The sequence below is a fragment of the Rana temporaria genome, chromosome 12 (genome assembly GCF_905171775.1).
Source record: "Rana temporaria chromosome 12, aRanTem1.1, whole genome shotgun sequence".
Taxonomy (NCBI): Eukaryota; Metazoa; Chordata; class Amphibia; order Anura; family Ranidae; genus Rana; species Rana temporaria.
In genome coordinates, this window is record NC_053500.1 from 71,732,811 (window position 1) to 71,757,110 (window position 24,300).

The 24,300-nt window shown below is 46.3% G+C and overlaps 1 protein-coding gene across 3 annotated transcripts in view; it reads left to right on the plus strand.

Annotated features, from left to right (window-relative positions):
* The window catches only part of GHDC (GH3 domain containing), a 150,335-nt gene that overhangs the window by 19,516 nt on the left and 106,519 nt on the right, over positions 1–24,300 (plus strand). For all 3 annotated transcript variants that reach the window (XM_040329740.1, XM_040329739.1, XM_040329738.1), the window contains exon 3: positions 1,087–1,286. In XM_040329740.1, the coding sequence (XP_040185674.1) occupies positions 1,087–1,286 (200 nt within the window). The remainder of the gene's footprint in view (positions 1–1,086; positions 1,287–24,300) is intronic.

Below are 24,300 nucleotides of genomic sequence, written 5' to 3' on the forward strand. Positions count from 1 at the left end.
CTTGAAGAGGAGTACAGTGGGTAGCCAAGCTTGAGGATCTACAGTGGGATACTGTGAATGAAGTTGTTGCTATAGGAGACAGCAGTTGCTGCAAAATACAGATTGCTACATTCAGCTTAAAGGCCCATTTTCTGTATTGCTGTCTGCCTAGTTCTATTTCTGGTCCTTCGGGGTCTGCCAAGTTGCTATTGCATTTGCCTAACGGTGTCCTGCGCACCCTAACCCTCTCTCCTCCTGTTCTTGTTAACAGAAATAAAACTCTGTTCATTTAAAAGTGACTGGCGCCCATTTTTCCATCTTGCACTACACCCACCATGCCTATTAACCTGTACCCTGAAGAGGATTGTCAGCTCTCCCTGACTCTGGGGGTCATCACCAGGCCTTTGGAGGTCGGGGAGCCACTACAGTTAATTGGACTGCCACACTCTATATTCTGTACTATATACATAACATAATATGCACTCTATATGCTGCATTGTATGTTCATACACTAGACTGCAAGAATCCATATGTTGGGCTATGCATTATATATTTTACACCACTCCATATTGTAAGCTATGAACCAATACTACTCCAGTGTATAAACTGTGCTGTATGTAATATACTACATACAAATAATCATCAGGTGATTGCTGTATTAATATGAGTAGGATTTTTTTTTTATACTGTGGAATATCAGCCTAAGGAATAGCCATGCTATTGCTCATATATATTTGCGTATATATAAAAAAAAAAAGCAGATGTGAAGCTTCAGTTTAAAACCGTTAAAAACTTAAAAATGTAGAAATAAAGTAAAATCAACATCGTTATCTTTTTTCTTTAAAAAGGCTGTTGATTGAACACTTTAATATTGTCTACTAAGATTGATGTAGTGATTTAGAAGAATATACAGTATAACCCTATCAGAGGCAGCAGTATTAAAAAACATTGTTGCTGTGAATGGGAGCAAAATTATACCCCAGCATTAGTGATCACTGGCTACTTACCTGATATTGTGCTCTTACACTGCTGTTCTGTCTCTCTGGTTGGACAACTGTGTGATGTGTCCCTAAGAGTCTAACACAATGATTGTTTTCTACCCCACAGATGTGCCCTCATTTCAGAAGCTCCATCCCCTTACTCAGTACAGTGACTATAAGGACTATATCCAGCGCACCAAAGAGGGGGAAGAGAACATACTACTACAGGGAAGACCACATGCTCTGATAACCACCTCAGCAGGAACTTTGACAAACCCCTCAATGATCCCAATAAGTACTAAGAGCACAAAAGAACTCTTCCTTCAGGTATCTGAACCTAAAATTGTACACTGAAATCATATTATGTCACTGGCTCTTTCCAGTGACTAGAGCGACAGGCCGTGGAAGGGGCTGGAATGGCTGGCTCAGGTTCTCAGCGGTGCTCTTAGAGGCTGAGCTAGCTGCCACTCAGGCATCTGGATGATTCCAACATTAAAGTTGGGACCCCTCCAGAGTCTGGACTGGCTGAGTGACATCAGCTGACCATAGGCATTAGCTTACTGTTGGCTAATACGGGTCACAGGCGTGCAGAAATAAGTGCACTCCTGTGACTTACAGAAGTAGGGGGAGAATTTACTGAGGATGCAGTTTGTTCAGTATGTATCAGTCAGGTACATGAATTGTACTAATTCATATTCCCATCGCACAAGTTCCTGGATAAGCTCTCAAAGTTTGGGTTCTGCAGCACTCACAGCTGGATACTGGGTCAAGTCACAAAGTAGATATTTGCCAGCACACTATGGATTGACACAAAGTGGCGTCCAAACGGATTATTTATTGCATGATCACAACACAAGGAGAGTGCAACCTTTCAGAGTCATGCAGGACCCCTTCGTCATCACATGTCCGACGAAGGGGTCCTGCATGACTCCTAAACGTTGCACTCTCCTTGTGTTGTGATCATGCAATAAATGATCCGTTTGGACGCTACTTTGTGTCGATCCATAGTGTGCTGGCAAATATCTACTTTGTGACACAGCGGGGGGACGTCGCAGGATCCAGGAGACAAGGTGAGTAACTTTCCCTGGATACTGCGTTGCAGCCCCGAGTGTGGCTCGGGGTTACCGCTCTTGGTATGGAAATTTCCCCCCGAGCCACACTAGGGAATACTGTTAAGAAGGTTAAAGGACTATATAAAAAAAAAAAAGACTGGGTAATGCAATTTCTACATGGCAGGACTGTAAGTGAATGCCTCTTCCACTGAGTTTTTAAAGCAAATAACAGTTTGCTGTTAGAATACCCACACACCACTAACCGTACTACTTGGTCTACTTCACCTAATCCTCATGGGGCTGGTACTCATAGTAACTTGTACATGGTGTTCCAGTAAAGTTATCTCTGTAGTGCTCAATGTGCTGGCCAGAAGTACCAGCACTGTTGTCCAGAAGGACCGGTAAGCAGGAACAGTGCTGCCAATGACTTTTGAAGTTGGGGGGCATTTACTTACCCATGTTAAAAAAGCAGTTGCACAAAAGTCCAGTTATGCATACCCAAGTAGCATTGCTTGAAATCTCTCTGCTTCCACTATAATGGAGGTCAAGGCAAAATGGGCTTTCATTAGCGTAACTTACTTTTACATTATTGTTCTACAACCAATATTCTAGATAAAGCAGGCACTACATTTGAGTGTAAAGAACTGTTACCATTGGCTTTAGTAGCAGCAATGGAATGAAGTGGTGGCACGTTTGCCATTTCAGGCTCAGAGTGTGCACGGAAAATCACTCCAGTGACATCAGCACATCTCAGCCTCCCTCTGTACCCATGCAGGCATGACTGCATCATATACAGTATCCCACAGGATTATATAACCAGATTTTGAAGACAATGGGCCGGATTCAGAAAAACTTACAACGGGCGTATCAGTAGATACGCCGTCTTAAGTCCGAATCCGCGCCGTCGCAACTTTAAGCGTATGCTCAAACTGAGATACGCTTAAATGTTGCTAAGATACGACCGGCGTAAGTCTCCTATGCCGTCGTATCTTAACTGCATATTTACGCTGGCTGCTAGGGGCGTGTGCGCTCAGGGGAGGGCTGGCAGCCTTAGGCCTGGGGGGCAAGTCCAGTCAAGTGGCCCATAGAGCGTGGGAAAGTGATGGATTGAGGAAAACAGTCTTAGATTTTTCATGATCACAAGAGTCCGCACAGAGGCCCCCTTACATCAGAGTCCGCACAGAGGCCCCCCTTACATCAGAGTCCACACAGTGGCCCCCCTTACATCAGTGTCCACACAGTGGCCCCCCTTACATCAGAGTCCGCACAGAGGCCCCCCTTACATCAGAGTCCGCACAGAGGCCCCCCTTACATCAGAGTCCGCACAGAGGCCCCCCTTACATCAGAGTCCGCACAGAGGCCCCCCTTACATCAGAGTCCGCACAGAGGCCCCCCTTACATCAGAGTCCGCACAGAGGCCCCCCTTACATCAGAGTCCGCACAGAGGCCCCCCTTACATCAGAGTCCGCACAGAGGCCCCCCTTACATCAGAGTCCGCACAGAGGCCCCCCTTACATCAGAGTCCGCACAGAGGCCCCCCTTACATCAGAGTCCGCACAGAGGCCCCCCTTACATCAGAGTCCGCACAGAGGCCCCCCTTACATCAGAGTCCGCACAGAGGCCCCCCTTACATCAGAGTCCGCACAGAGGCCCCCCTTACATCAGAGTCCGCACAGAGGCCCCCCCCCTTACATCAGAATCCCACAGAGGCCCCCCCCCCTTACATCAGAATCCCACAGAGGCCCCCCCCCTTACATCAGAGTCCGCACAGAGGCCCCCCTTACATCAGAGTCCGCACAGAGGCCCCCCTTACATCAGAGTCCGCACAGTGGCCCCCCTTACATCAGAGTCCGCACAGAGGCCCCCCTTACATCAGAGTCCGCACAGAGGCCCGCCCCTTACATCAGAGTCCGCACAGAGGCTCCCCCTTACATCAGAGTCCGCACAGAGGCCCCCCCTTACATCAGAGTCCGCACAGAGGCCCCCCCTTACATCAGAGTCCGCACAGAGGCCCCCCCTTACATCAGAGTCCGCACAGAGGCCCCCCCTTACATCAGAGTCCGCACAGAGGCCCCCCCTTACATCAGAGTCCGCACAGAGGCCCCCCTTACATCAGAGTCTGCACAGAGGCCCCCCTTACATCAGAGTCCGCACAAAGGCCCCCCTTACATCAGAGTCTACCAGTGGGAGGTGAGCAGCGGCCGTGAACTGTGTTAACAGAGCTCCGGCCGGTGGCTGTGCATAGTGTCACCAGCCCGGGGGGAGATTTCCACCCTGCCCCCTGCCATCCCTCCCCTGTATACGCTGATTTACGCCTAGAATATGTAAATCCGCTAGATACGCCTATTCACAAACGTACGCCCGGCCGTCGCAGTACAGATACGCCGTTTACGTAAGGCTTTTTCCGGCGAAAAGTTACCCCTGCTATATGAGGCGCAGCCAATGTTAAGTATGGAGGTTGGGACCGCGTCGAATTTTACGTCGTTTGCGTAAGTCGTTCGCGAATAGGGCTGTGTGTAATTTACGTTCACGTCGAAAGCATTGAATTTTTGCGGGTTAATTTGGAGCATGCGCACTGGGATACTTTCACGGACGGCGCATGCGCCGTTCGTAAAAAGCGTAATTTACGTGGGGTCACAATGATTTTGCATAAAACACGCCCACATCTTACAGATTTGAATTAGGCGGGCTTACGCCGGCCAATTTACGCTACGCCGCCGCAACTTACGGAGCAAGTGCTTTGTGAATAATGCACTTGCCTGTCAAAGTTGGGTGGCGTAGCGTAAATAGGATACGTTACGCCCGCACACAAATACACGCTCCCTACCTGAATCTACCCCAATCTCTATAAGAAAAGGATTTTGAAGCATGTCTTGGAGCACAGGTGTGCACAGCCTATAGCATTAGGGTGTGCACCCCAAAGATCAAACACACATGCCATTCTCTGCAGCCTCAGCTGCACTGGACAGTGAATGAATTGGAAGTGCTCTGTGCTGAGCAGCTTCCTGTTCATTCACAACTAAGTCATAGTAAACACAGTTCACCGTGTTCATTTAGAAAAGGAAGGGGCCTGTAAATGTCATACACTCTCACTTCCCCCACTCTCCATCCTGAAACATCCCCTGCAGCAGCTGAGGGGAGAGGAGAGAATAGGAGGGAAGCCAGCAGCACTGCGTGGGGGAGCAACACGGGAGGGAAGCCTGGGCAGTAGGGGAAGTCGGCACTGCAAAGAATGATATGGGTGTGCCCGGGCACACCTGGCACACACCCCTGCGCACGCCTATGTCTTGGAGTTTCTTTATGGAACTGTGTCTTTGTTCTGATGTCTTTTTCAAAACCAGGAGAAAGCACAACTAAGGCTGGGTTCACACTACGGTTTTCCCGTCCGTCAGCCGCATACGATTTATATGAAAAAACGTATGCGGCTGAAACGGACGGGAACGTATGGAACCGCACATATGTACGTTTTCCATTGACATTAATGTTAAAGGAAAACGTATGCGGTTGCCATACTGTTTTAAAAACGACCGCAAAACCGTGGTTGAACACGGTTTTGCGTACGTTTAAAAAACGTTTTGCCAGCAAATCGTACGCACCCGGATGCATCTGAGTGCATACGATTTGCAATGCATTCTCTATCTATACGTTTTCCCGTCCGTGCCCGTACGTTTTCAATACTGAAATCGTATGCGGCTGACGGACGGGAAAACCGTAGTGTGAACCCAGCCTTATCTAAAAAAAGACACCATGTCCATCACTCCTACCCCTCAGGCACTTCCAGGGTACATCAGTATAGTCTGCATTAAAGAGGAGTTCCAGCCATAAAATTAACTTTACATTATTCAGCAGAAATAAACATAACCAACGACATTTGGAAATTATATATTTTTTTTTTACTTTTTCATGCCTGTTGCTATGTGGTCCCTTGTAATCTGCCCCTTCCTCTCCGCAGGGCCTGAAGTCCTTTCCCTTGGCGACTGTGCTCCTGGGAGATGCGTGTCATCATTTCCCAGGAGTCAGTGGGCAGCGCAGAGGGCTAGAATCGGGTTATTTTCAAAACGGGAAGTGACTTGGGCAAGGGTGGCTTATCTTCATTGCCATCACAGCAGAGCGGGCACTTCCGACGCTGCCTGTTGTGAGTGCAACCTGTGAAGTTTCCTGCGCCGCTATGTGCTTTTACTGTGCATGCGCAAAAACGAGCAGTGAATTTTGGGAATACAGCAGCACTGTATCCCGGAAGTTTATGCTTCTGGGCTTCACCTGCCCACAAGTAAGATGGAAGTGCCGGAACAGGATGGATCAAAGGTAACTTTGTAAATAAAATATTAATAAATGCTGCGCTAATGACAAGACTAACCAATGGTAAATATACTTTATCTAATAGTAAGAGATAGATATAAAAAAATAAAAATAAATCATATATGTGGTTGGAACTCCGCTTGTCGGTTTATCAGCACTAAGAAAGGTGAAATCGTATCCCTTTGCATATAAAACAAGCAGTTTCAGAGCTAAATGTTAAAGCCAAAATGTTTTTGTATGAGATATTGGGGTTCTGTTAAATGTATATAGCGCTGACATATTGGGTAGTGCTGTACATAGAACCATTAATATCAGTCTCTTCTGCTAAATGAGCTCACAATCTGATATCTGCACCCAGGGTCACATTTACTGTTAGACACACTGGGCCAGATTCACAAAGAGATACGACGGCGTATCTCCGAGATCCGACGGTCGGATCTATGCGACTGATTCATAAGAATCAGTTCCGCATAGATCTCCCTTAGATCCGACAGGTGTAAGTGACTTACACCGTCGGATCTTAGGCTGCAATCTCCCGCCGGCCGCTAGGTGTCGCCTCGGTTTTTTACGCGTCGGATATGCAAATGAGGAGAACCGCTGATTCAGTAACGAACGCCTGCCCGTCGCTTTTTTTTCACGTCGTTTGCGTTCGGCTTTTTCCGGCGGATAGTTACCCCTGCTATAGCAGGGGTAACTGTGGCGTATCCTATGTTTAGTATGGCCGTCGTTCCCACGCCGAGTTTTAAATTTTAACGTCGTTTGTGCGATTCAAGAATTCTGCCCGACGCAAGTTACGCTCACGCCGAAACCACTGACGTCCTAGCGACGTCAGTGTGAGCAATGCACGCCGGGAAATTTAGCCGGCGGCGCATGCGCATTTAAATCGGCGCGGGGACGCGCCTGATTTAAATACTACACTCCCCCTAGCCGCAGAATTTGAATTCCGCCGGGGGAGTTACGATCCGCCGGTGCAAGTTTCGAGGTAAGTGCTTTGTGAATAATGCACTAGCCTCGCAAAATTGTGCCGGCGGATCGTAAATCAGATAGATTACGCAGATCTAAAGATCCGCTAATCTATCTGAATCTGGCCCAGTGCGTCTGTTTATAGGGAAAGTAACAATTTAGAATCATGTCCACAATTGGGAACTTTGCACATATATAGCTCCTCGCAATGACTACACCTTGAAGTTTTAACTTTTGGGAATCACTTATTTTCTTGGTAGGCTAAAGTTGGCCTAGACTAGCGTCTGTATCAACACTCCAAAAATTTGTAGGAAAAGTCACATTCAATTGCTTGACATATGTTGTTTGAAAGTACTTCATAATTGTTTGCTTTTAACCTTTAGATTTTGGAACAGATGGACTTTACTGGGCAAAAACCACATACTCTGTTAGAAATTTGTTTGTTTGAGAAAAATATTTCCATCCTGCTCCTTCTAATTTTCTCATCTCTGTGGTTAAAAAATGTATGTCGTTTTTACCCAACTAATATTTAGAAAATCAAATGAACATTTCTAAAACAACAAAAAATTATGAACAAAATTCCACTATTGTATAGTCAGCTTTAGAGACGAAGGTCTTATAGTTGATTGGCATTTAGCCTTAAAGTGGAAGTTCATGCCAAAACTAAAATCCCTCTTTCATTTTCGTACATCACGGACACAGAGCGGCATAGTAATAACTATGTGGGTTATAGGCCTACCTTCAGGTGATGGACACTGGCACACCCAAGACAGGAAGTCCTCTCCCCTATATAACCCCTCCCATACCGGGAGTACCTCGTTTTTTTGCCAGTGTCAAAGGTGTTGGTCACAGTTAAAGATGTACTATGAAGAGCTCCGCTGGATTAAGCAAGCTTTATTCCTGATCCATCCAAAGTGCCACTGCGGCCAAAGTGGATGGTACCCGGGCCTCGGTTGAGAAGAGTGAGGTGTTGCCTGTAAATACCTCTCCTAAGAGAGTGGATCCTGGGTTCCAGTACTTTGGTTATGTCCAATACCAAAAGTTACTGCCAGGATGCACTAGAGGTCCAGGGGAGTGGATATCCTAAAGGAACCCAGTCCCTGAAGGTCTATTGACAGGCCCCCCATGATTGGTTAAGATTGGGCTGTCTGTCTTCTTAGCAGCAGTCCTGCGGCGGGAAAGGTAAGTGAAGGTTCCTGATGAAATTGGTTCAGTCAGGAAAACCTTCCCTGTGGCATAGGGTGCCATGTCTGTGTCAGCCTCTAGATGGCAGTAACATACCTGTCTTCATCATGCTGGTCTCTGTATGGGGAGATTTAGATGTGATACGCTGCCCGATCTGTGGGGTTCCTCTGTGTCAGGTAACAGTAAACAGGAACGTTCTGGTGTGCTGCTGACGAGCAGGGGACATCCGCTGGTGGATTCCGCTTGTCGGGCAGTGTTTGTGTCCTGCAGCGAGCTTTGGGCTCTCTCCCTCCTCCCCCTTCCATGCTTGTTCCATATCGGCGGCGCATGTGCAGGAATTTCGAGTTTAGGAAGGAGAGCAAGGGGCGGGCTTGCGCGGCGCCTTGATATGCCCAGCGTTGGCTGGTGGATGGCGCAGGCGCAGCCAGCCCTAGCTCATAAAGCCTGTATGATTACAGGCATTTTGGCTGATGGGGGGAGGGGGGACACAGAAGCATTGGTAAGGCTCACAGGTACAGGTGGGTACAGGCATCCCCTTTGACACATTGTGCTCTGCATCAGACTGATTTTGGGTAGCAGCATTGTACTGGACTATAACTCAGCAGTGGATGCAATTTTGGGTAGAAGTACCTCTGCTTTGTGCTTAGGACAATGCTTTCCAAGAACACTGGGGCTAAGCTTTGTAAGAAGCCAAGGGTTTCTTCATCGGGCTCTGAGGATCCTGGTCAGACCTCTAAAGTACCATGCTCCCCTGATAAGTCATCTGCCCTCAGTTCACCTGCTCCTGTATTTGTTACAGAAGAGGCTATAGGTTCAGTATTGAGACGTTTGGAAGAGAGGTTGACAGCCTTGTTCGCATCTTCCCTCCCTGGTAAGAAGCATAGCAGATCCCCCTCTCCCCCCTTGGGCTCCCTAGTAGCTGAGCAGCATTACCTGGAGGCGGTTGATTTACCCTCAGGGGATCAAGAGGAAGCGCATTCTGATGTGTCTGCCTCTGAGGAGTCCACGGTAGAAGAACCTTTTTCAGACTCGCAATCTGAAAGGTTGATGGTGCAGTCCCTTATGGAAATGGTTCGTGCGGCATTCAAATTGTCCCTAACAGAGCCAGTAGAGAGGCCTGTCTCTTCCTTGGGTTCATTGAAAGCTCCACAGGCTAGTTGTACCTTCCCTGCCCATCCTTTACTAGAGAAGCTTATCTATGAGGATTGGGATCATCCAGATGAGCATTTCCTTACGCCTAAAAAAAATTCTGCTCTTTATGCCATGGAGGAGAAATTCACAAAAAAATGGAGTGTGCCAGCGGTGGATGCAGCTAGCTCCTGTGTGAATAAAAGTCTAACGTGTCCGGTGGACAATGTTAAGATGTTCCAGCAGAAAAGGTTGGAAACTTTATTTAAGTCCTCCTTCTCCGTAGCAGGTGCTGTGACTCAGCCGGCGGTAGCAGCTATTATCGTGTGCCAGGCCCTGAAGGATTAGATGAAGCAGGTTCTTAAAGATATCCCTGCTCAGCAAGCACGGGACTTAGCCGACTTGCCGAGAGCATTATGTTTTGCGGTTGATGCCATTAAGGATTCAATTAATCAGGTCTCACGCCTGACGCTCCTGTTAGTGCATATGCGTAGGCTCTTATGGTTAAAGAAGGTTAAAGGGAACCTGCAAAATGCTTTTGGCTGGGTTTCCCTTTCACGGTGAATGGTTGTTTGGGGATGATTTGGACAAGTATATTCAAAGAATTGCCAGTTAAAAGAAGGGGTAGGCGTCTTTTTAAACTCTCTACCTCTCCGGTTCCTGGAACTTCTGCCTCTGGACAGTCACAACGGCCTCTGCGGTCAGTGCTTGGAGGGAAAACTCAGGGTCAAACCCAGGGCCATTAGAAACCCTGGGTACATAAACCAACTAACAGAGCTCCAAGTCCACCTTATGAAGGGACGCCCCCCACTCGACTGGGTGGGGGGAAGGCTTCAATTGTTCTCAGGGATTTGGCAGGAGGAGGTTCAGGACAGATGGATCCTCTCCACAGTGCCTCTAGGTTACAAGCTGGAGTTGCGAGAGTTCCCTCCACCTCATTTTCTGAGATCAAGTGTCCCAAAAGATGATCGCTATTTTTGTCACTGGACCGGTTATCCCAAGGGGTAATCACAAAGGTTCCGGCAGAGGAGCACAGTTTAGATTTTTATTCAAACCTTTTTATAATACCAAAACCAAACAGGGACTTCAGACCTGTAACGGAATGGCCCGTGATACCCATAGACTTTTGAAGGATGCGGGGTACTCCTGTGCCAGCTTCACCAATGACTCTTGTGTCTAGGGTCATCCTATATGGGCATAGGATGACTGAGAAATTATATCTCGGATTGCATTAGATGGGACAGTAATGATAATTCATGTATTGCAGGATATCTTGAAATATTACAAGTGGTTTATTCTGACCCCCAACAGTTTAATTGAGTGTCTCCTTCAATGTGAAACATAGACTGTTGAGGTGCTTATTAAGTCTACCTGGCTCCTAAGATAATTAGCACAATAGACAATAAACTAAGTTTGGCTTCTGAAGGACCTCTCATTGTGTGATGCTAGTGACACTGTATTGTGTGAAAGTTCTATTGATGATAGATATGTGTTGGCAGTCTGAAAGGTCAGATGTCTGATCTTTCAGGTGTAGTGGATTAGCATGTCAATTATGTTTACTAAAGGAATGTGTTTTATGTAGCAGGTGAGAATAACTCCTATCTATAACTAAATCGCCGAGTCAGAACGTCAGGTTAATGAGTAGTAATTAGCTCATCTGAATGTCATTATCTAACGGAATGTGTATTGAGCACCCATTGTGTCATGTTGTGGGTGGAGTTGAGTCATTGTCCATATATGGCTTCTAACTGTATAAAAACCTGAGAGTTTACCATTAAAGTGTTCATTTGTTTGGAACCAGAGAACAGAGCTTGTGTCTCGTTATTCTGGGGGGGGGGGGAATCCATATGGATTGTGTCTGCTGGATTGTTGGAGTGTTGGATAAGCTGTCTTGGGTTGGTGGAATGGAATATCGTAAACGGTGTTAACCCCTGACTGTTACAATTGTTGGCTAGCAGTGGGATGATTCCATCGCCAGAAGAACAGCTACAAGGACACAGGACAATGGAGACACAGTATGAACGGCTGAAGCTCTCTTCCCTCAAGGACTTACTGGAGAGCCGGGGCAGACTTGCCAGCAACCGTAAGAAAAGGGACATTATCGCAGAACTTGTAGAAATGGATAGAGCTGAAAGGCCCAGCGTAACAGACAGGACACCCAAGATAGAACGTTTTGATCGGGCTGTTAAACGAGGACTGGCACAGTATGGTCCTAACCCTCCACCGGAGATTATAGACCTGGTTATGGCGGCTGTGGATGCAACTTGGCTACATCAAAGAGGTGCTGCAGCAGCAGAAGTCACAGCAGCACCAACTGAAGAGAGAGGAGAGGTACAGATACCAGTCTCCATGGAAGAGGAATTCAGAAGGAGGTTACAAGAGATGCAGATACAGCACAGAGGACCAGTATCAGAGGAGGCCCTGCTGGGATGGTCGGATTTGATTCGTTGCCAACTCTGGAAGGAAGCGCTAGCTCTTGAGCAGCAACACCAGGGAAAGGTCCTCCCCTCCATCCATGTAAGGTACTGGCCGCAGTATGACGTACGAATGCCGTTGTTGGGGGAACAACCGAAGCAGGAGTGGACAGCCGAGTTAAGCAGGCTGAATCCGGGCAGAGATGCGGTTGGACGAAAGCTACAGAGCCCTCCGGTGGTATGTAGCCCAAGAGTGCCCGTGGTCAGCGGATGACAGCCCCACGGAAGGCTTTGACTATGATGGCCTGGGATTGTTGTATTGGAGGATGTCCAGTGACCCTGACTTCGAGGATGATCGGGAGTGGCGCTTGGAGGAAATAATGGAGCACAGAAAGCAAAAATGTAATGTCTCGGAAGGGCACTGGTTACAGGAAGATTTGGAGTTTCTGGCCGTTCAGGAATGGGAGCTGGAGATCGCCTACAGACAGCTGCTAGACTCTGCTCAGCAGCAGGGTGGGGCTCCCGTTGCCTGGGACTATGAGGAAATTTCAGATGACAACTCTGAAATCCTGGCTGATGAATTTTGAAGGATGCAGGGTACTCCTGTGCCAGCTTACCAATGACTCTTGTGTCTAGAGTCATCCTATGTCCAATAGGGGCATAGGATGACTGAGAAATGATATCTCGGATTACATGAGATGGAACAGTAATGATAATTCATGTATTGCAGGCTATCTTGAAATATTATTACAGGTGGTTTATTCTGACCCCAACAGGTTAATTGAGTGTCTCCTTCAATGTGGAACATAGACTGTTGAGGTGCTAATTAAGTCTACCTGGCTCCTAAGATAGTTTATTGTCTATTGTGCTAATTAATCTGAAGGACCTCTCATTGTGTGATGCTAATGACACTGTATTGTGTGAAATTTCTATTGATGATAGATATGTGTTGGCAGTCTGAAAGGTCAGATGTCTGATCTTTCAGGTGTAGTGGATTAGCATGTCCATTATGTTTACTAAAGGAATGTGTTTTATGTAGCAAGTGAGAATAACTTATCGCAGAGTCAGAACGTCTGGGTAATGAGTAGTAATTAGCTCATCTGGATGTCATTATCTAATGGAATGTGTATTGAGCACCCATTGTGTCATGTTGTGGGTGGAGTTGAGTCATTGTCCATATTTTGGCTTCTAACTGTATAAAAACCTGAGAGTTTACCATTAAAGTGTTCATTCGTTTGGAACCAGAGAACAGAGCTTGTGTCTCATTATTCTGGGGGGGGGGGGGAATCCATATGGATTGTGTCCACTGGATTGTTGGAGTGTCGGATAAGCTGTCTTGGGTTTTTGGAATGGAATATCGTAAACGGTGTTAACCCCTGACCGTTACAAGACCTATCCTGTAGCTCAAGGGTCTTAACCAGTTACTAAATATCCGCTCCTTTTGCATGGAATCAATCCGGTCGGTAGTCTCCACCCTACGGGGAGGGGGGGGGGAGCTGCTAGCATTAATCGGCATCAAAGACACATATCTGCACGTACCTATTTTTCCCGCTCACCAGAGACTCTCAAGGTTCGAGGTGGAACAGCATCACTATCAGTTCGTGGCCTTGCCCTTCAGGCTGGCCACGGCACCTTGGGTGTTTACAATTTTTGCTGATATATGCATTTTCCCCAATTCAGCTATTACCTCAGCTCCTTCGCAAGATCAGGATGGAGTGGAAGCTGGTGATTCTTGTAGCCCCGGTGTGGCCCGGTGTGGCCCAGAAGCTTCTGGTACGCAGAGATCATAAGATGATCCTTCCACCTCATCCAGACCTACTCTCACAAGGACCCATATTCCATCCTTCCTTACTAATTCTAAATTTGAACACAATCTGAAAGGTTGATGGTGCAGTCCCTTATGGAAATGGTTCGTGCGGCATTCAAATTGTCCCTAACAGAGCCAGTAGAGAGGCCTGTCTCTTCCTTGGGTTCATTGAAAGCTCCACAGGCTAGTTGTACCTTCCCTGCCCATCCTTTACTAGAGAAGCTTATCTATGAGGATTGGGATCATCCAGATGAGCATTTCCTTACGCCTAAAAAAAAATCTGCTCTTTATGCCATGGAGGAGAAATTCACAAAAAAATGGAGTGTGCCAGCGGTGGATGCAGCTAGCTCCTGTGTGAATAAAAGTCTAACGTGTCCGGTGGACAATGTTAAGATGTTCCAGCAGAAAAGGTTGGAAACTTTATTTAAGTCCTCCTTCTCCGTAGCAGGTGCTGTGACTCAGCCGGCGGTAGCAGCTATTATCGTGTGCCAGGCCCTGAAGGATTAGATGAAGCAGGTTCTTAAAGATATCCCTGCTCAGCAAGCACGGGACTTAGCCGACTTGCCGAGAGCATTATGTTTTGCGGTTGATGCCATTAAGGATTCAATTAATCAGGTCTCACGCCTGACGCTCCTGTTAGTGCATATGCGTAGGCTCTTATGGTTAAAGAAGGTTAAAGGGAACCTGCAAAATGCTTTTGGCTGGGTTTCCCTTTCACGGTGAATGGTTGTTTGGGGATGATTTGGACAAGTATATTCAAAGAATTGCCAGTTAAAAGAAGGGGTAGGCGTCTTTTTAAACTCTCTACCTCTCCGGTTCCTGGAACTTCTGCCTCTGGACAGTCACGACGGCCTCTGCGGTCAGTGCTTGGAGGGAAAACTCAGGGTCAAACCCAGGGCCATTAGAAACCCTGGGTACATAAACCAACTAACAGAGCTCCAAGTCCACCTTATGAAGGGACGCCCCCCACTCGACTGGGTGGGGGGAAGGCTTCAATTGTTCTCAGGGATTTGGCAGGAGGAGGTTCAGGACAGATGGATCCTCTCCACAGTGCCTCTAGGTTACAAGCTGGAGTTGCGAGAGTTCCCTCCACCTCATTTTCTGAGATCAAGTGTCCCAAAAGATGATCGCTATTTTTGTCACTGGACCGGTTATCCCAAGGGGTAATCACAAAGGTTCCGGCAGAGGAGCACAGTTTAGATTTTTATTCAAACCTTTTTATAATACCAAAACCAAACAGGGACTTCAGACCTGTAACGGAATGGCCCGTGATACCCATAGACTTTTGAAGGATGCGGGGTACTCCTGTGCCAGCTTCACCAATGACTCTTGTGTCTAGGGTCATCCTATATGGGCATAGGATGACTGAGAAATTATATCTCGGATTGCATTAGATGGGACAGTAATGATAATTCATGTATTGCAGGATATCTTGAAATATTACAAGTGGTTTATTCTGACCCCCAACAGTTTAATTGAGTGTCTCCTTCAATGTGAAACATAGACTGTTGAGGTGCTTATTAAGTCTACCTGGCTCCTAAGATAATTAGCACAATAGACAATAAACTAAGTTTGGCTTCTGAAGGACCTCTCATTGTGTGATGCTAGTGACACTGTATTGTGTGAAAGTTCTATTGATGATAGATATGTGTTGGCAGTCTGAAAGGTCAGATGTCTGATCTTTCAGGTGTAGTGGATTAGCATGTCAATTATGTTTACTAAAGGAATGTGTTTTATGTAGCAGGTGAGAATAACTCCTATCTATAACTAAATCGCTGAGTCAGAACGTCAGGTTAATGAGTAGTAATTAGCTCATCTGAATGTCATTATCTAACGGAATGTGTATTGAGCACCCATTGTGTCATGTTGTGGGTGGAGTTGAGTCATTGTCCATATATGGCTTCTAACTGTATAAAAACCTGAGAGTTTACCATTAAAGTGTTCATTTGTTTGGAACCAGAGAACAGAGCTTGTGTCTCGTTATTCTGGGGGGGGGGGAATCCATATGGATTGTGTCTGCTGGATTGTTGGAGTGTTGGATAAGCTGTCTTGGGTTGGTGGAATGGAATATCGTAAACGGTGTTAACCCCTGACTGTTACAATTGTTGGCTAGCAGTGGGATGATTCCATCGCCAGAAGAACAGCTACAAGGACACAGGACAATGGAGACACAGTATGAACGGCTGAAGCTCTCTTCCCTCAAGGACTTACTGGAGAGCCGGGGCAGACTTGCCAGCAACCGTAAGAAAAGGGACATTATCGCAGAACTTGTCGAAATGGATAGAGCTGAAAGGCCCAGCGTAACAGACAGGACACCCAAGATAGAAAGTTTTGATCGGGCTGTTAAACGAGGACTGGCACAGTATGGTCCTAACCCTCCACCGGAGATTATAGACCTGGTTATGGCGGCTGTGGATGCAACTTGGCTACATCAAAGAGGTGCTGCAGCAGCAGAAGTCACAGCAGCACCAACTGAAGAGAGAGGAGAGGTACAGATACCAGTCTCCATGGAAGAGGAATTCAGAAGGAGGTTACAAGAGATGCAGATACAGCACAGAGGACCAGTATCAGAGGAGGCCCTGCTGGGATGGTCGGATTTGATTCGTTGCCAACTCTGGAAGGAAGCGCTAGCTCTTGAGCAGCAACACCAGGGAAAGGTCCTCCCCTCCATCCATGTAAGGTACTGGCCGCAGTATGACGTACGAATGCCGTTGTTGGGGGAACAACCGAAGCAGGAGTGGACAGCCGAGTTAAGCAGGCTGAATCCGGGCAGAGATGCGGTTGGACGAAAGCTACAGAGCCCTCCGGTGGTATGTAGCCCAAGAGTGCCCGTGGTCAGCGGATGACAGCCCCACGGAAGGCTTTGACTATGATGGCCTGGGATTGTTGTATTGGAGGATGTCCAGTGACCCTGACTTCGAGGATGATCGGGAGTGGCGCTTGGAGGAAATAATGGAGCACAGAAAGCAAAAATGTAATGTCTCGGAAGGGCACTGGTTACAGGAAGATTTGGAGTTTCTGGCCGTTCAGGAATGGGAGCTGGAGATCGCCTACAGACAGCTGCTAGACTCTGCTCAGCAGCAGGGTGGGGCTCCCGTTGCCTGGGACTATGAGGAAATTTCAGATGACAACTCTGAAATCCTGGCTGATGAATTTTGAAGGATGCAGGGTACTCCTGTGCCAGCTTACCAATGACTCTTGTGTCTAGAGTCATCCTATGTCCAATAGGGGCATAGGATGACTGAGAAATGATATCTCGGATTACATGAGATGGAACAGTAATGATAATTCATGTATTGCAGGCTATCTTGAAATATTATTACAGGTGGTTTATTCTGACCCCAACAGGTTAATTGAGTGTCTCCTTCAATGTGGAACATAGACTGTTGAGGTGCTAATTAAGTCTACCTGGCTCCTAAGATAGTTTATTGTCTATTGTGCTAATTAATCTGAAGGACCTCTCATTGTGTGATGCTAATGACACTGTATTGTGTGAAATTTCTATTGATGATAGATATGTGTTGGCAGTCTGAAAGGTCAGATGTCTGATCTTTCAGGTGTAGTGGATTAGCATGTCCATTATGTTTACTAAAGGAATGTGTTTTATGTAGCAAGTGAGAATAACTTATCGCAGAGTCAGAACGTCTGGGTAATGAGTAGTAATTAGCTCATCTGGATGTCATTATCTAATGGAATGTGTATTGAGCACCCATTGTGTCATGTTGTGGGTGGAGTTGAGTCATTGTCCATATTTTGGCTTCTAACTGTATAAAAACCTGAGAGTTTACCATTAAAGTGTTCATTCGTTTGGAACCAGAGAACAGAGCTTGTGTCTCATTATTCTGGGGGGGGGGGGAATCCATATGGATTGTGTCCGCTGGATTGTTGGAGTGTCGGATAAGCTGTCTTGGGTTTTTGGAATGGAATATCGTAAACGGTGTTAACCCCTGACCGTTACAAGACCTATCCTGTAGCTCAAGGGTCTTAACCAGTTACTAAATATCCGCTCCTTTTGCATGGAATCAATCCGGTCGGTAGTCTCCACCCTACGGGGAGGGGGGGGAGCTGCTAGCATTAATCGGCATCAAAGACACATATCTGCACGTACCTATTTTTCCCGCTCACCAGAGACTCTCAAGGTTCGAGGTGGAACAGCATCACTATCAGTTCGTGGCCTTGCCCTTCAGGCTGGCCACGGCACCTTGGGTGTTTACAATTTTTGCTGATATATGCATTTTCCCCAATTCAGCTATTACCTCAGCTCCTTCGCAAGATCAGGATGGAGTGGAAGCTGGTGATTCTTGTAGCCCCGGTGTGGCCCGGTGTGGCCCAGAAGCTTCTGGTACGCAGAGATCATAAGATGATCCTTCCACCTCATCCAGACCTACTCTCACAAGGACCCATATTCCATCCTTCCTTACTAATTCTAAATTTGAACACAATCTGAAAGGTTGATGGTGCAGTCCCTTATGGAAATGGTTCGTGCGGCATTCAAATTGTCCCTAACAGAGCCAGTAGAGAGGCCTGTCTCTTCCTTGGGTTCATTGAAAGCTCCACAGGCTAGTTGTACCTTCCCTGCCCATCCTTTACTAGAGAAGCTTATCTATGAGGATTGGGATCATCCAGATGAGCATTTCCTTACGCCTAAAAAAAATTCTGCTCTTTATGCCATGGAGGAGAAATTCACAAAAAAATGGAGTGTGCCAGCGGTGGATGCAGCTAGCTCCTGTGTGAATAAAAGTCTAACGTGTCCGGTGGACAATGTTAAGATGTTCCAGCAGAAAAGGTTGGAAACTTTATTTAAGTCCTCCTTCTCCGTAGCAGGTGCTGTGACTCAGCCGGCGGTAGCAGCTATTATCGTGTGCCAGGCCCTGAAGGATTAGATGAAGCAGGTTCTTAAAGATATCCCTGCTCAGCAAGCACGGGACTTAGCCGACTTGCCGAGAGCATTATGTTTTGCGGTTGATGCCATTAAGGATTCAATTAATCAGGTCTCACGCCTGACGCTCCTGTTAGTGCATATGCGTAGGCTCTTATGGTTAAAGAAGGTTAAAGGGAACCTGCAAAATGCTTTTGGCTGGGTTTCCCTTTCACGGTGAATGGTTGTTTGGGGATGATTTGGACAAGTATATTCAAAGAATTGCCAGTTAAAAGAAGGGGTAGGCGTCTTTTTAAACTCTCTACCTCTCCGGTTCCTGGAACTTCTGCCTCTGGACAGTCACGACGGCCTCTGCGGTCAGTGCTTGGAGGGAAAACTCAGGGTCAAACCCAGGGCCATTAGAAACCCTGGGTACATAAACCAACTAACAGAGCTCCAAGTCCACCTTATGAAGGGACGCCCCCCACTCGACTGGGTGGGGGGAAGGCTTCAATTGTTCTCAGGGATTTGGCAGGAGGAGGTTCAGGACAGATGGATCCTCTCCACAGTGCCTCTAGGTTACAAGCTGGAGTTGCGAGAGTTCCCTCCACCTCATTTTCTGAGATCAAGTGTCCCAAAAGATGATCGCTATTTTTGTCACTGGACCGGTTATCCCAAGGGGTAATCACAAAGGTTCCGGCAGAGGAGCACAGTTTAGATTTTTATTCAAACCTTTTTATAATACCAAAACCAAACAGGGACTTCAGACCTGTAACGGAATGGCCCGTGATACCCATAGACTTTTGAAGGATGCGGGGTACTCCTGTGCCAGCTTCACCAATGACTCTTGTGTCTAGGGTCATCCTATATGGGCATAGGATGACTGAGAAATTATATCTCGGATTGCATTAGATGGGACAGTAATGATAATTCATGTATTGCAGGATATCTTGAAATATTACAAGTGGTTTATTCTGACCCCCAACAGTTTAATTGAGTGTCTCCTTCAATGTGAAACATAGACTGTTGAGGTGCTTATTAAGTCTACCTGGCTCCTAAGATAATTAGCACAATAGACAATAAACTAAGTTTGGCTTCTGAAGGACCTCTCATTGTGTGATGCTAGTGACACTGTATTGTGTGAAAGTTCTATTGATGATAGATATGTGTTGGCAGTCTAAAAGGTAAGATGTCTGATCTTTCAGGTGTAGTGGATTAGCATGTCAATTATGTTTACTAAAGGAATGTGTTTTATGTAGCAGGTGAGAATAACTCCTATCTATAACTAAATCGCTGAGTCAGAACGTCAGGTTAATGAGTAGTAATTAGCTCATCTGAATGTCATTATCTAACGGAATGTGTATTGAGCACCCATTGTGTCATGTTGTGGGTGGAGTTGAGTCATTGTCCATATATGGCTTCTAACTGTATAAAAACCTGAGAGTTTACCATTAAAGTGTTCATTTGTTTGGAACCAGAGAACAGAGCTTGTGTCTCGTTATTCTGGGGGGGGGGGGAATCCATATGGATTGTGTCTGCTGGATTGTTGGAGTGTTGGATAAGCTGTCTTGGGTTGGTGGAATGGAATATCGTAAACTGTGTTAACCCCTGACTGTTACAATTGTTGGCTAGCAGTGGGATGATTCCATCGCCAGAAGAACAGCTACAAGGACACAGGACAATGGAGAGACGGTATGAACGGCTGAAGCTCTCTTCCCTCAAGGACTTACTGGAGAGCCGGGGCAGACCTGGCGAGGAACCGCAAGAAAAGGGACATTATCGCAAACTTGTCGAAATGGATAGAGCTGAAAGGCCCAGCGTAACAGACAGGACACCCGAGATAGAAAGTTTTGATCGGGCTGTTAAACGAGGACTGGCACAGTATGGTCCTAACCCTCCACCGGAGATTATAGACCTGGTTATGGCGGCTGTGGATGCAACTTGGCTACATCAAAGAGGTGCTGCAGCAGCAGAAGTCACAGCAGCACCAACTGAAGAGAGAGGAGAGGTACAGATACCAGTCTCCATGGAAGAGGAATTCAGAAGGAGGTTACAAGAGATGCAGATACAGCACAGAGGACCAGTATCAGAGGAGGCCCTGCTGGGATGGTCGGATTTGATTCGTTGCCAACTCTGGAAGGAAGCGCTAGCTCTTGAGCAGCAACACCAGGGAAAGGTCCTCCCCTCCATCCATGTAAGGTACTGGCCGCAGTATGACGTACGAATGCCGTTGTTGGGGGAACAACCGAAGCAGGAGTGGACAGCCGAGTTAAGCAGGCTGAATCCGGGCAGAGATGCGGTTGGACGAAAGCTACAGAGCCCTCCGGTGGTATGTAGCCCAAGAGTGCCCGTGGTCAGCGGATCACAGCCCCACGGAAGGCTTTGACTATGATGGCCTGGGATTGTTGTATTGGAGGATGTCCAGTGACCCTGACTTCGAGGATGATCGGGAGTGGCGCTTGGAGGAAATAATGGAGCACAGAAAGCAAAAATGTAATGTCTCGGAAGGGCACTGGTTACAGGAAGATTTGGAGTTTCTGGCCGTTCAGGAATGGGAGCTGGAGATCGCCTACAGACAGCTGCTAGACTCTGCTCAGCAGCAGGGTGGGGCTCCCGTTGCCTGGGACTATGAGGAAATTTCAGATGACAACTCTGAAATCCTGGCTGATGAATTTTGAAGGATGCAGGGTACTCCTGTGCCAGCTTACCAATGACTCTTGTGTCTAGAGTCATCCTATGTCCAATAGGGGCATAGGATGACTGAGAAATGATATCTCGGATTACATGAGATGGAACAGTAATGATAATTCATGTATTGCAGGCTATCTTGAAATATTATTACAGGTGGTTTATTCTGACCCCAACAGGTTAATTGAGTGTCTCCTTCAATGTGGAACATAGACTGTTGAGGTGCTAATTAAGTCTACCTGGCTCCTAAGATAGTTTATTGTCTATTGTGCTAATTAATCTGAAGGACCTCTCATTGTGTGATGCTAATGACACTGTATTGTGTGAAATTTCTATTGATGATAGATATGTGTTGGCAGTCTGAAAGGTCAGATGTCTGATCTTTCAGGTGTAGTGGATTAGCATGTCCATTATGTTTACTAAAGGAATGTGTTTTATGTAGCAAGTGAGAATAACTTATCGCAGAGTCAGAACGTCTGGGTAATGAGTAGTAATTAGCTCATCTGGATGTCATTATCTAATGGAATGTGTATTGAGCACCCATTGTGTCATGTTGTGGGTGGAGTTGAGTCATTGTCCATATTTTGGCTTCTAACTGTATAAAAACCTGAGAGTTTACCATTAAAGTGTTCATTCGTTTGGAACCAGAGAACAGAGCTTGTGTCTCATTATTCTGGGGGGGGGGGGGGGATCCATATGGATTGTGTCCGCTGGATTGTTGGAGTGTCGGATAAGCTGTCTTGGGTTTTTGGAATGGAATATCGTAAACGGTGTTAACCCCTGACCGTTACAAGACCTATCCTGTAGCTCAAGGGTCTTAACCAGTTACTAAATATCCGCTCCTTTTGCATGGAATCAATCCGGTCGGTAGTCTCCACCCTACGGGGAGGGGGGGGGAGCTGCTAGCATTAATCGGCATCAAAGACACATATCTGCACGTACCTATTTTTCCCGCTCACCAGAGACTCTCAAGGTTCGAGGTGGAACAGCATCACTATCAGTTCGTGGCCTTGCCCTTCAGGCTGGCCACGGCACCTTGGGTGTTTACAATTTTTGCTGATATATGCATTTTCCCCAATTCAGCTATTACCTCAGCTCCTTCGCAAGATCAGGATGGAGTGGAAGCTGGTGATTCTTGTAGCCCCGGTGTGGCCCGGTGTGGCCCAGAAGCTTCTGGTACGCAGAGATCATAAGATGATCCTTCCACCTCATCCAGACCTACTCTCACAAGGACCCATATTCCATCCTTCCTTACTAATTCTAAATTTGACAGTTTGGCTATTAAATCCCACATTTTAAGAAGTCGGCGACACTGGTTCTGTAGTATCGACGCTAATTAATGCTAGGAAGCTGGCTTCCAGAATCATATACTATAGGGTCTGAAAGGCATATGTGTCTTGGTGTGAAGCTAAAGGATGGCATCCTCGTAAGTTTGTCATTGGCAGAGTTCTTGACTTCCTACAATTGGGTGTAGATATAAAGCTGGCGAAAAAATGGGAGAAGACACATGAACTAGGAGATGAAAAGGCTGCTCGCCCCGAGATTGCATGAAAAGAGAAAGTTCCCCATTGGGGCTTTTAGGCAGCAAGAAAATTGAAAATGTTGAATTGTTGTATTAAAAATTAATATTTAATACTGAGAATCTCAGATACCATAAAGAGTAAAACAAGGATTAAAAGGGTGATGACAGTTATACAGGTTAAAAGACATGACATTACTAAATGTAGTAAACTTGAAATGATTACACATAATAATTGCAAATATTGTACAGTGTTGAGCCTCATATGATGAACAGTGTTTTAGCCCTGACGCGTTTCGACCAGTTGGGTCTCTTCAGGGGGACTGAAATTTCTAAAAAATAATGGTTTCATAAAATCAAAATTAGATGAAAGGACATAAGTCAACAATACATCATATTAGATTAACCAGGGTATTGTAATTACCACTGAGGCAAGGAATGAGCATTGTATAGAGCCATGGGTTGGATCGAGGGGTCCAGGCTGCTCCCGTCCTCCCATTAGCGAACAGCCTACCCAAGACAGCTTACAAGGAGCCACAAAGTGAACGCCCCTCAGGACAGTGGGGGAGCAAACCTACAACGAAACACCCAAAGGTAGGTTTGCTCCCCCACTGTCCTGAGGGGAGTTCACTTTGTGAACGAAAAATAAAATAGGATTTTTATAACCGCTTACCTGTAAAATCCTTTTCTTGGAGTACATCCGGGACACAGAGCTCCCGCCCCTCTTTCTCACGATACTTATTGCTTTGCTACAAAACTGAGGTACTCCCGGTATGGGAGGGGTTATATAGGGGAGAGGACTTCCTGTCTTCGGTGTGCCAGTGTCCATGACCTGAAGGTAGGCCTATAACCCACATAGTTAGTTATTACTATGCCGCTCTGTGTCCCATGATGTACTGCAAGAAAAGGATTTTACAGGTAAGTTGTTATAAAAATTCTATTATAGCCACCAACATTCTAACGCTAACTAGAAAAAGGGGGGAGAGAGTAGTGGGACTTTATATGAAACACACAGCTGCAAAATATAAGGTCAAGTGACTGGAAAATAATGTTTATTTATATTGTATAATCTCATATAAAACATTTTAGCCATTTTGGGCACATAACCTATCAATAACATTTAATCTTTTCCAACATAAATTACATAGTAATCCGCAATCCAGTAGACATTCATGTATTATAAATAAAACAAATAGTAGCTACACTTATAAACAGAGCCAAGATAAAATTAAAGCCTAAATGGCCTAGATGATCTTTCTAGGTTCATCTCAAGGTAAGGAAGGTAGGGCAAGAAAAGAAGGGGTTAGCATAATTAATATAATGGATTGTTAAAAAACATAAATTAAACCATAGGGAATTTTGGTCCATGGTGAAATGATAGTAGGAGTTGATGGTTCGATGCGTTTCGCGGCCTTATAGCCGCTCATC